This window comes from Aulonocara sp. 'chitande type north' Nkhata Bay, linkage group LG15, assembly GCF_057382095.1.
Source record: "Aulonocara sp. 'chitande type north' Nkhata Bay isolate Kocher_YH1m ecotype deep benthic linkage group LG15, A_spYH_male_GT1.1, whole genome shotgun sequence".
Lineage (NCBI taxonomy): Eukaryota > Metazoa > Chordata > Actinopteri > Cichliformes > Cichlidae > Aulonocara > Aulonocara sp. 'chitande type north' Nkhata Bay.
The window spans coordinates 7,209,812-7,222,201 of record NC_141358.1 but is presented as its reverse complement, the minus strand read 5'-3'; the positions used below and the strand labels follow the sequence as shown (position 1 = coordinate 7,222,201).

The window sequence follows — 12,390 nt, the reverse complement described above, 5'->3', positions numbered from 1 at the left end:
TTGCATCATGCAACACAATAATGGATTGGATTTATATAGCACTTTTCAAGGCACCCAAAGCGCTTTACAATGCCACTATTCATTCACTCTCGCATTTACACACTGTTGGAGGCAAGCTACGGTTGTAGCCACAGCTGCCCTCGGGCAGACTGACAGAAGCGAGGCTGCCATATCATATCGCGCCATCGGCCCCTCCGGCCAGCACCAGTAGGCGGTAGGGTAAAGTGTCTTGCCCAAGGACACAACGACCAGGACAGAGAGGCCGGGGATCAAACCGGCGACCTTCCGATTACAGATGCGCTTCCCAACCCCGTGAGCCACGTTCGCCCCAAGCACAGCGGCAAATCTACAGAAAAGTGGTTGAAAAGCAGTGGCGTCGTTAGGCCTATTTTAGGGGTGCTGAAGCCTCCCTAAAATATTCTTAAGCCCCCCTAAATAATTTGGTGGGGTTTTTTTTTTTTTTTTTTTTTTTAACTTATTCGATTTTTTTTTTACAGAACTTGCAGACAAATTCAATATAAAGATGCAGGAATATGAGTTTAAAGAAATAATAATATAAACCTGTCGCTATTCACACAAATATGATCATAACTCGGTTGGTCCCTTTCGCTTTACATTGTTAAGGTAGCGTCAGTGCTTCGTTATCCAATCCCTTCCAGTTGTTCACAGGGGACATCCACATGACTGAAAATCCAGTCCTCGTTTTCACTGCTACTTTACACTCCGCTCGTATACACCTGCAGAAACACTAGCGTGCATGTGGCAAACGGCAAGAAATCATGGATATACGCAAGTTTTTCAAGAAAGTAAGTCTTCATCACTGGCTGGTAGTAACAATTAGTTAGCTCCAGCTAACAGCAGAGAGTCCCATGTAAATAATGAACCAGGTGCTCCCCATTTTGTAAATAAAAACCTGGCTAGCGCACTAAGTTAAATTGTTAGCATAATGTTAATTTCTGTCACTCGTTTTAGCTCTGAAAAATCCAGCTGAGCTCATTCAGGTATGGTTATCATCAGTGGAAATAATAATAATCACTCCATCCCCATTAACCTGTAGGAGTCAGGGCAGAGGAGCACAGAGAGGCAGAGGGGAGAGACGTCTGCTGGAGAGGTGAGTCAAAGGATGGAGTCATTTGTGATGGAGACAGTCTGATTAGAATTTTATGGGACTCAATATGGATATGAAATATGAAACATTTCAGTCACGGTACAACATATAAGACCTGTTTAACTTGAGCTTTTATTTAGGAGAGTCAAGGTTAGAAAGTGGAGAGAGCAAAGAGAGAGATATGTATATAAGTCAAATTAGCCTGACTCACATATTTTTGAGGGTTCTATTTTAATATTACTTCAATTCAAGTAATTTAGTAATATTTTTCAGGGCTTTAAATTGCAACCATTTTAGTCACATGCGTGCTCAAAATATAATGTTTGTAACTTCAAAATATTTGGGAGCAACAAATTACTGTGGAGCGGGAGCAGAAGTCATGATATTAGCAATTTACATTACAATTCAGTATGTTTTAATGTATCTTGAAGGGTGAGGCAGAAGGAGTGGCTGAGGGAGAAAAAGGTCAACAGGCAAGTTCAAGTCAGAGAGAGCAAGGAGAGACAGAGGAGCTGCAGCAAATAGATCGAGAGGCAGAGGAAGATCAAGTTATTACAGAGAGAGGAGAGCAAACAGGCCAAGAGAGGGAAAATGATGAAGCAGCTGCAGCAACTCATTCTACTACAGGGTTTGATTTAGGTGACAAAGACACAGGGCCCAGACAGGTGAAGCTGAAGAGCTATCCACATGATACTTTTGGTACACAGAAGCGAGCATTTAACCACAGCTGGTTTGAAAAGCACAACTGGTTAGAATATTCAGTCAACCAGAATGCAGCTTTCTGCTTCCCATGTAGAGTGTTTGGCAAAAACATCAAACATGATAGTTTGGTCAGTAACGGTTGCAAGAACTGGAAGAAAGCTTTAGTCATCTTTGGCAAGCATGAGATGGCACAAACACATAAGGACAGTGTTGTTACATGGAAAAGCTACCAGGGAACTAGCAAACAGGGAAACGTTGCACAGATGATAGCAACTGCAAATGTGAGTGAGATAGTCGAAAGAAGAGAGTATCTCAGACGAATTGTTGCAGTCACCTCTATGTTAGGGAGACAGGGACTCCCTTTTCGTGGTCATGATGAAGGTGAAGACAGCCCAAACAGAGGGAATTTTCTTGCGTGCATGGAGCTTTTGAAGGAGTTTGATCCTTTTCTTCAAAAACATAATCCCCCATCAAATGCACAGTATATCTCACCAACATCCCAGAATGACATGATTGACTGTTGTGCCCAGGAAGTTACTAGTGTCATTGTATCTGAAATGACAAAGTCTAAAGTCTATTCCATCATGGTGGATGAGGCAAGGGATAAAAAGGCAGAGCAGTTAGCTGTTTGTGTCAGGTACGTGTCAGAGGGGGCAGTGAAGGAGCGTTTCCTTGCACTTGCAGAGATAAAATCATTTGATGCCCAGTCCATTGCAAATGAGATTCAGCAGCAGATCCAAAACTATGGTCTTGCAGAGCTTAAGTGTGTAGCACAAACATATGATGGTGCAGCCGTTATGAGTGGCTCCACTGGAGGTGTACAAGCACATTTTAGAAGGCTCCATCCTGAGGCTATCTATGTGCATTGTTATGCTCATCAACTCAACCTGGTTTTGTGCAATACTTGCAAGGCTGTCCCAGAGGCTGTGGAGCTTTTCAGCTTGTTGGAGTGTGTGTATTCTTTCTTCAGCACCTCCCTAGTCGATCATCATAAGTTCATGGAGACTCAGGCAAAGCTTGGATTGACAAAAACTGAGCTTGTGCAACTTTCAAACACTCGCTGGGCATGTCAGTTGCGATCAATCAGTGCAGTTCTTGAGACATTGCCTGCCATTTTGGAGTGCCTATCTGCAATTGGATCCCCCATAGCTGTTGGTCTCAGAGCAAAGCTCTACAAGTTCTCAGCAGTCTATGCACTACTGATGTTTCAGTCGATTCTGTCTGTAACCGAAGGACTCCACAAATTCCTGCAGAAAGAGACTTTAGACCTGGCAGAAGCTTTTATCTGCAAACAAGCTGTGTGTGACACACTTAAGGGCAAACACTCAGATGCATTTGCTACAGAGCTGTATGAGAAAACCAAGGCCCTGTGTAACACCCACAGTATCCCTGAACCAGGTGCCAAGACAAGGCACAAACAGAGGAAAATGGAGGATTTTGTCCTGGAGGCAACTGTGGGTTCACGCACTGAATTGAACAACTCAGACACATTGAAAAGAGAGTTACTTTTCCCTTGTGTGGATCGGATGGTTGGCGAGCTTGATCAAAGATTTTGCAGTGTAGATGCAGGGCTGCTAAAAGGCGTCCAGGCATGCAGTCCTAAATCTGAGAACTTCTTGAGTGAACCACACTTGAATGAACTTGCAAAGCACTACAGACTTGACCTGAAAAAAGAGGAGGTTCTGGTGGCCAGAAACTTTCTTACCCGGAAAACAGAGGCTGGATGTCCACCCAAAAATATGTTGTCTGTGTACAACCTCAAGGAGGTTGTACACAGCTCCTCCCCTTTGTGAGTGTGGACGCTTCATCTCTTTGCTCTTGAATGCTTTGCTTCTTATATTGATTTTTATTGATTTTTATGCTGATTTTTTTCCCTTTTTTCCATGTGAGCTTACCTGCGATAACTTCTGGACACTTGTAGATCATTAGGACTAGAGTGTTCTTAACAGAAACAGCAACATTTTATGGTTACCTTGTCCTCAGCGCTCCGTGTGTCTGTGGCCTAGACACAGCTGAAGCCTGATTACAGCGTCTGGGCACCGAGCAGCCTCAATAGCCTGGAAAGGTGCTAACCGCTAGGCTAACTAGCAACAAGATGCCTTCCCTCTCCACAGATGACTACCACAGCCTCCTGCAGAAGATTGCAGTACTGGAGACAAAAATTCATCGCTTAGAAGTAAACGTGGAGGTAAATGGACTGTGTGGAAATGAAACAACCTTGCCTTTGATTCAAAACAATGGCGATGAGCAAGCTAGTACACAGCTAAGGAGCACAGATAACATGACCAAGAAAGTAGACTCTGTGCATTATTATAAATCCTCAAGTGATAATCCCCCCTTAGACTGTCTTGGTGGAAAACCAAGACATAAATCATGTCTCCTGGAAGGGGGAGGACGTATCACAGGCAGGGCACAGCGAGCTGAAATCTCTGAAACCGACTGGCCTTCACTTCCTACGAGACAGAGAAGCTCTTCTACCCCTGTATACGGGAGGAAACAGGACTGGACAACCGTGAATAGGAAGGTTAACAACAAACCTCCAAAACAACTGAATGTGAAACTGCAGAACAGATTTGCTCCACTATCAAAGGACCCTGGATCTATATCGGACAACCATCCATCTAAAAGCAGCGAAATAAGGTCTGAAAATCTGTTAAAAAGTGAAAGGCCACAGGGAAAGCTAAAGGCTAGGCCTGAAACTCTGATTGTGGGTGACTCTGCCGTAAAGGATGTACAAAGGATGTGCGGTAAGAACACTAAAGTCCTCTGCTTTCCTAACGATATGGTCAACAACCTGAAGGAGAGAATTCTTCAAATTGCAGATGAATATCCAACTGTGACAAACATTGTTCTGCATACAGGGTCAAACGATGTGTCCAAACAACAGTCGGAGGTTCTGAAACGGGACTTTACTGGATTATTAAATACTGTAAACTCTCTGAATGCAGCTGTATTCATCAGTGGACCTGTACCGCCGGTCAGAGGAGGAGACGAGAGATTCAGCAGGTTGTTTACACTGAATAAATGGCTTATATCAGCATGTGCTGACCACTCAGTGCACTTTATCGACAACTTTAATATTTTTTGGGAACGCAGGCATCTGTTCAAAGCAAATGGATTTAATTTTAACAAGTCAGGGGTGAAACTGTTCACCTCCAACTTGTTTTATTTCATACGTCATCCATCCGTGCTTGGTGCCAAGGCTGAGATAAACGAGGAGTTATCTCATAAAGAGGAACAAACAGAACTCCAAGAACAGACAAAGCCCAGCAGAAACCTTGAAGAGGAGCTCCATTTGCCCCCTCAGAAAGGAGAGACATCCATGGCATGTGAGGAAGAACCTCAGAAAGGAGAGACATCTAAGGCAAGAAGAGGGGTCCCTATTTGCCTCCAACTCTCTCAACAACACCAACGACCAGGACAAGGGACCACGACCTTCCCCAGTCCCCCAAACCCCTGACAGGCCATCACCCTCCTCCCCCTCCCTTTCTCCCTCCTCCCCACACCTGAAATTCACTGAGGTGATGATGGAGCGGGTCAATGCTGGGCTCAGATCTACCCCCCGTCCCAATCCCTTTTTGTCCCCCATAAACCCCCCACCAGAGCGGCCAAAGGTTCGCCATCGAGCCCCACCCTCAACAGAGCAATCGAAGTCACATTGCCCAGCCTCGCCCCCCTTAGTTCCTCTTCATGCCCTGTCTCCGCAGTCTGATGCGTGATGTGTGAAGGGTCCGGGCTGTGAGGATTATGGCAGTGATGACTTTTCCCAGGAGAAGCTGGGACCCTGTTTACTAGAAGGTTTTAAAATTTCTGTACTTTTAGGTGACAGGAGACATGTGGCCTGGTCAAAACACAGAGAGCTGCACTCTAAAAGATCTTTAAACATAGTAAACATACCTTGTGTGCCACAGACTGCTCCCAAACACGAGGGGACAAGTAATACCTCTAAAACACTTAAGTTGGCTTTATTAAACATTAGATCTCTAGCTGGGAAAACATTTTTAATTAATGATTTAATCACTGAGCACAGCCTTGATTTTATGTTTTTAACTGAAACTTGGTTGGACCAAAGTAACAGTGGAGCTGTTCTCATCGAGACGACCCCTCCTAACTACAGTTTTATCAGTGAGGTCAGGGCGAGCAGGAGAGGAGGAGGGGTTGCTGTCTTATTTAATGAATCATTTCAATGTAAGCAGCTATCTCCTGGAAGTTTTCAGTCTTTTGAATATGTGGCTTTACAGCTGAAGGCCCCATCCAAAGTTGTGTTTCTTAACACTAGGAAGCCCCAGAGCCCAGCCATTTGGCTTTTCTACCTTTAAAACCCGGAGAGCAGCCAAATGGCTGGTAGGCTTTTAGCTAAGCTTTAGCTTCAGGCAAGTGGAAGCTAAATTGGCTAGTCATTCATATGTAAATTGGGTTGTTACCTGGGAATTCTGGAGGGAGGGGAGTGGGGGTGTGTGGATGAGGGGGTGGGGGAGCTGCTAAAAGCGGTGAGCTTCCTTTTGTGTTTCATCTTGATGCATTCTCAATCATCCAGGGAAACAAATCTCCAAAAGTCACCAACTTGGAGTGTTTCAGTTTGCCATCTTAGGGAGAAATCAACACACATGGGTGTATGTCCTTTGTTGCTGAGATTTATTGATAAAAACAGTACAAAAAATCAACCATTTGTACACATTTTTACAAATAATTATAAAAAGTGAGTGAGTACATTTCAACATTTTCAGCAATCACTCACAATCCTGGCACTGCCATGGTATCTGTAGTCTGCATTTACCTTGGCTTGGCTTCCTGAGGCCTGGCTTGGGCCTCAGGAAGGCTTGGCTTCCTTTTGGTAGTGGAGCATTGATCAGTCGTCCATTGTGGCATCAATGTGATCACACCTTGTTTTGTTGTAAAGGGTGGCAGGGCTTGGCTTCCTTTTGGTAGTGGAGCATTGATCAGTCGTCCATTGTGGCATCAATGTGATCACATCTTCCCATATCTTGGCAAGGACCCCAGTCGTCCCACTGGGGAGAGACTTTCTGAAAATGTAGTAATGAGGCTGATGGAACCATTCCTAGACAAGGGCAGAAATGTTACCACGGACAATTTTTTCACATCGCTTTCACTTGCGCAAAAACTTCTTAGACGGAAAACCACCATCCTCGGCACAGTCAACAAGATTCGCAGGGAAATTCCTCAATCCACTAGACAGACAGATCGCAATGAATTCACCACTCAGGTATGTTGCAGGTCTTTTGTGGTTCTATGTTTATGTGTTTCATTGTGTGTAAAAGTGCTATGGAAATAACAATTTATCTTATTTCTTAGGTGTTTTCAACCTCTGCTGCCACGCTGACGGCGTATGCGGCCAAACGGAAGAAGACAGTCTATATTCTTAGCAGCATGCACGGCGTGGTTCAGACTGATAACACTACCAAAAGGAAGCCAAACACTGTCACCCTTTACAACAAAACAAAGTGTGGCGTGGATGTGATGGACCAGATGGTTCGGGAGTACACTGTCCGCAGAGGAACACGGCGCTGGCCAGTTGCCGTGTTTTATAACATGATTGACATGGCAGCACTGAATGCACATGTGCTGTATCAAGCATGCTCCGGGACGAAGGAAAGACGGGTGGACTTCCTGGTGGAGCTTGCAAGGGAGTTAGCTCACTCTCATGTAGCTGCGAAGAAGGCAAGAAAAGAACAGTTGCCTTTGACACAACCCTCCACACCGAGCCCTGGAAAAAGAGCCATGTGTCAGGTCAAACACAATTGCAAGAACAATCATGCCACTGTGCGATGTGTTCACTGCAACAGATACACATGTGGTAAATGCAGACTACAGATACCATGGCAGTGCCAGGATTGTGAGTGATTGCTGAAAATGTTGAAATGTACTCACTCACTTTTTATAATTATTTGTAAAAATGTGTACAAATGGTTGATTTTTTGTACTGTTTTTATCAATAAATCTCAGCAACAAAGGACATACACCCATGTGTGTTGATTTCTCCCTAAGATGGCAAACTGAAACACTCCAAGTTGGTGACTTTTGGAGATTTGTTTCCCTGGATGATTGAGAATGCATCAAGATGAAACACAAAAGGAAGCTCACCGCTTTTAGCAGCTCCCCCACCCCCTCATCCACACACCCCCACTCCCCTCCCTCCAGAATTCCCAGGTAACAACCCAATTTACATATGAATGACTAGCCAATTTAGCTTCCACTTGCCTGAAGCTAAAGCTTAGCTAAAAGCCTACCAGCCATTTGGCTGGTGGCGGGTTTTATAGGTAGAAAGGTAGAAGCCTGGGGATGCTAGTGTGGTTAATGTTTACAGGCCTCCCAAATACTGCACAGACTTTTTTAATGACCTCAGTGAACTGCTGTCTGTGATCTGTGTTGATTTTGACTGTGTAATTATTGTTGGGGATTTTAACATTCATGTGGACAACCCTCAGGACAAAGGGACTAAAGACCTGAGTAACACTCTGGGCAACTTTGGGCTGACTCAGCATGTAACAGAGGCCACACATAATAGAGGACACACTCTTGACCTACTGATCTCCAAAGGCCTGAGCATTTCAAAGGTTACTGTGTCTGATGTGGGCCTGTCTGATCATTACTGTGTTTTCTTTGAAAGTAAAATCTCAGCCCACACAAATATATCAACAACAGTGATCACAAAACGGTGTATAACTGAACACAGTAGTGCAATTTTTAACCAGGTCTTCCCATTAACACCTGACCTGCCCAGAGGGTCAGTCAATGAGCTCGTCAATAGCTTCAATGCTAACATGTTAAATGTAATGGACACTATTGCTCCCATTAAGGTGAAGGTTATCTCTGGAAGGAAAAAGTCTCCATGGAGAAACTCCACACTGGTGAAAAATGAAAAAAGAGAGTGTAGGAAAGCTGAGCGCAGATGGAGAAAAACAAACCTCCAGGTTCATTATGACATTTATAAAGAGAAACTTCACAATTATAATTTACAACTGAGGAATGCAAGGAGGTCCTACTTCTCTGACATCATCACTAAAAACAGCCATAATGCTCGGGTCTTATTTTCTACAGTTGACAGGCTAACAAACCCTCCTGTGTCAGTGGCAGCTGAACTTCATTCGACCATGGCCTGCAATGACTTTGCCAAATTCTTCACTGAAAAAATCCAAAAAATTAGACAAGCAATTGGTACATCAACAGCAGATCCAGGATATGTACTGTGTCCACCAAAAAACTGTTTAAACACCATGAAACAGTTTCAACCTATTAACAGCAAAGACCTGGAGGACATCTTAGGTCAACTGAACTCCTCCTCCTGCTGTTTAGATGTCCTGCCAACAAGTTTTTTCAAAAAGGTCTCAAAGACTTTAGAGTCAGACCTGTTACAGATCGTCAACTTTTCTTTATTATCAGGTGTGTTTCCAGAATCACTAAAAACTGCTGTAATCAAACCTATACTGAAAAAGGACAATCTTGACAAGACACAAATGAACAACTACAGGCCGATCTCAAATCTCCCGTTTTTAAGTAAGATCATTGAAAAAGCAGTTTCTCAACAGCTCAATTACTTCTTAAAACAGAATAATTGCTACGATGCCTTCCAGTCAGGTTTTAGACAGAACCACAGCACTGAAACTGCTCTGACCAAAGTGTTTAATGACATATGTCTGAATACAGACAGTGGAAAAATGTCAGTCCTAGTTTTACTGGATCTCAGTGCAGCATTTGATACAGTTGACCACAACATATTACTCAAACGACTGGAGAACTGGACAGGTCTTTCAGGAACTGTACTAAACTGGTTCAAAACATACGTAGAAAACAGGAAATACTTTGTATCAATAGGTAACTTCACATCTGAGCAGACAAGTATCACATGTGGAGTTCCCCAAGGTTCCATCTTGGGACCCCTTCTGTTTAACATCTACATGCTCCCACTGGTACAGATTATAAACAACAACAAAATAAACTATCACAGCTATGCAGATGACACACAAATATATATCACAATGTCACCAGGAGACCGAGGCCCTGTACAGGCTCTTGGTAAATGCATTGAGGAAATCAATGACTGGTTGTGCCACAATTTTCTCCAGCTAAACAAAAACAAAACTGAGGTAATAGTCTTTGGCGCCAAAGAAAAACGATTACAGGTCACCAGAGAACTTCAATCTATACATCTAAAAACCACAAACCAGGCGAGAAATTTGGGTGTAGTGATGGATGCAGACCTAAACTTAGAAAAACACATTAAGACAATAACAAAGTCAGCTTACTATCACCTCAAGAATATATCAAGGATAAAAGATCTGATGTCTCAACAGGACCTGGAAAAACTAGTCCATGCATTCATCTTTAGTAGGCTTGATTACTGTAACAGCATCTTTACAGGTCTACCTAAAAAATCAGTCAGACAACTACAGCTCATTCAGAACTCTGCTGCTCGAGTCCTCACTAAGACCAAAAAAGTGGACCACATCAGTCCAGCTCTGAGGTCCTTACACTGGCTGCCTGTCCGTCAGAGGATAGACTTTAAAGTTCTGATGCTGGCCTATAAAGCTCTGAATGGTTTAGGACCAAAATACATCAATGACCTCCTGACCCAGTATGAACCTTCCAGATCCCTCAGGTCATCTGGATCCGGTCTTTTATCAGTTCCCAGAGTCAGAACCAGACACGGAGAAGCTGCATTCAGCTTTTATGCTCCTTATATCTGGAACAAACTCCCAGAAAGCCTCAGATCAGCTGAAACACTCAGTTTATTTAAATCCAGGTTGAAGACTCACCTGTTCTCAGCTGCATTTGAATAAAGCACCAAATCCACACTTTAAGCTTAAATTTCAAAACTTACATTTAACTACTGATTTTATCTACTGTTCTGATTTTATCTGTTTTGATTTTATATACTGTTTTGTTTGTTTGTTTGTTAATTAGTTAGTTTATTTGCTTGTTTTAATCAATTTTAAATCATGCTTTTTATTTGTTCTTGTTTCTAATGTCTCTGTAAAGCACTTTGAATCACCTTGTTGTTGAATTGTGCTATACAAATAAACTTGCCTTGCCTTGCCTTGCCTTGATTCAGACATGTTTCCCTCTCTGAAGGCAACCATCCAAGTTGCCCTAACAGTGCCTGTCAGCAGCTGCTCGTGCGAACGGTCCTTTAGTGCACTGCGTCGGCTGCACTCCTGGCTGCGTCAAACAATGGGTCAGAAAAGACTTCACAGTCTTGCAGTCATGTCTATTGAAAAAGACACGCTTCAGCATCTGAGTCACAACAGAGTGATTGACCGATTTGCCACTCTTAAAAACAGACGTCATTCTTTGATGCTTCCACCCACCAAGTAACTGGTGATTGCAGCCAGAAAAATGTACTTTTTTATTTTCAGTTTTTTTCTTGTTATTGATGCAGCAAACACATTTCTTCTGTTTTTTTGTTGTACTGTATTATAAAGCAGACTGAAATAAAACAATAGATCTATTGGTGGCCTAGGATGTTTAATCTGTCCAAAAAAGTAGGAAAACAATTTCTCAGTCTTTGTTTTCTGTTTGTGAAATTTTGTGCTCATTCACTACGTTCGTTCATGTCGTGTGCATCTCTTGGGGGCTAAGCCCCCCCTGTCCTTAAAACCTAGTGACACCCCTGTTGAAAAGCATCAAGGTGTTGCAATGGCTGAGACAAAGTCCAGACCTCATCCTGAGTGATGGGATCTTAAGAGAGTTTTGCATAAACAAATGTCCACAAAATGAACCAAAGTAACAACGTTAAGAAGAGTGAGCCAACATTTCTCCATTATTAATTAATTAACAATAATAATTCATGAGTGTTTCACCTTGGTCTAGATGGTCTAGCACCTACACTAGCTAGTAAAAGTAAAATAAAAATGCTCTTTTTGAGTCAGATATTACTAAACATATGCGTTAAAATTGAACAGCCTTGGGATTCATTTGCATTTAGCTAAATTTTAGCCAATGTTTAACTTTTTAGCTAAGGCTATGGAGGTTATAAAAATCTGTATTTATTACACCACTCCAGGACAACTTGGTGTAAACACCAAACCGAGTTTATTTGGGTACTCCAGAACCGTGGCTTTTACATACAAAACCCAAGCAAGCTTTTCTCTTTTTTTACAGAACATTATTCTTTTCTTTTTGCCGTGACTGCCCTCTACTGGTGGAAACATGTAGCAGCCAAAAAACCCAAACATATAGCTGAATAGCCCAAATACCAACAGATTTATGCAATGTTTTAGACATATTTTAGCTTTACACTTTACCAAGTGCTACATATTGTTGGTTTTTAAATTGTTTTAATCATCAGTTTTGGCTACTGGTAACCTACCTAGCTCATCTGCATCAGCTAATGTTCTTTTAAAGTACAAAAATGCTAATGAGCTAATTCTAACTTCCAGTCCTTCAGGCATTTTAACATCTGTGAATCCAGCATAAACTAAACTAAAAACCTAAAACGTTTGGTGATTATACTGTAGATGGTTGCAACACTATTGCATTGATAAAAGGCTGCAGTAAGGCATATAAATACTTAAAGATCACACACATGCACAAACATACACAAGGTTATTACAATACCAGCC

At 42.6% G+C, this 12,390-nt stretch overlaps 1 protein-coding gene across 1 annotated transcript; it reads left to right on the top strand.

The window, feature by feature from the left end:
• Positions 1-466: 466 nt before the first annotated feature.
• On the top strand, positions 467-11,249 carry LOC147312389 (zinc finger MYM-type protein 1-like). Its single transcript, XM_086264038.1, has 4 exons — positions 467-806; positions 1,058-1,111; positions 1,540-3,569; positions 10,870-11,249. Exons 1-4 carry the CDS (start codon positions 780-782, stop codon positions 11,141-11,143), a joined length of 2,385 nt encoding a protein of 794 aa, XP_086120164.1. The 5' UTR covers positions 467-779; the 3' UTR covers positions 11,144-11,249.
• The last annotated feature ends 1,141 nt before the right edge of the window (positions 11,250-12,390 follow it).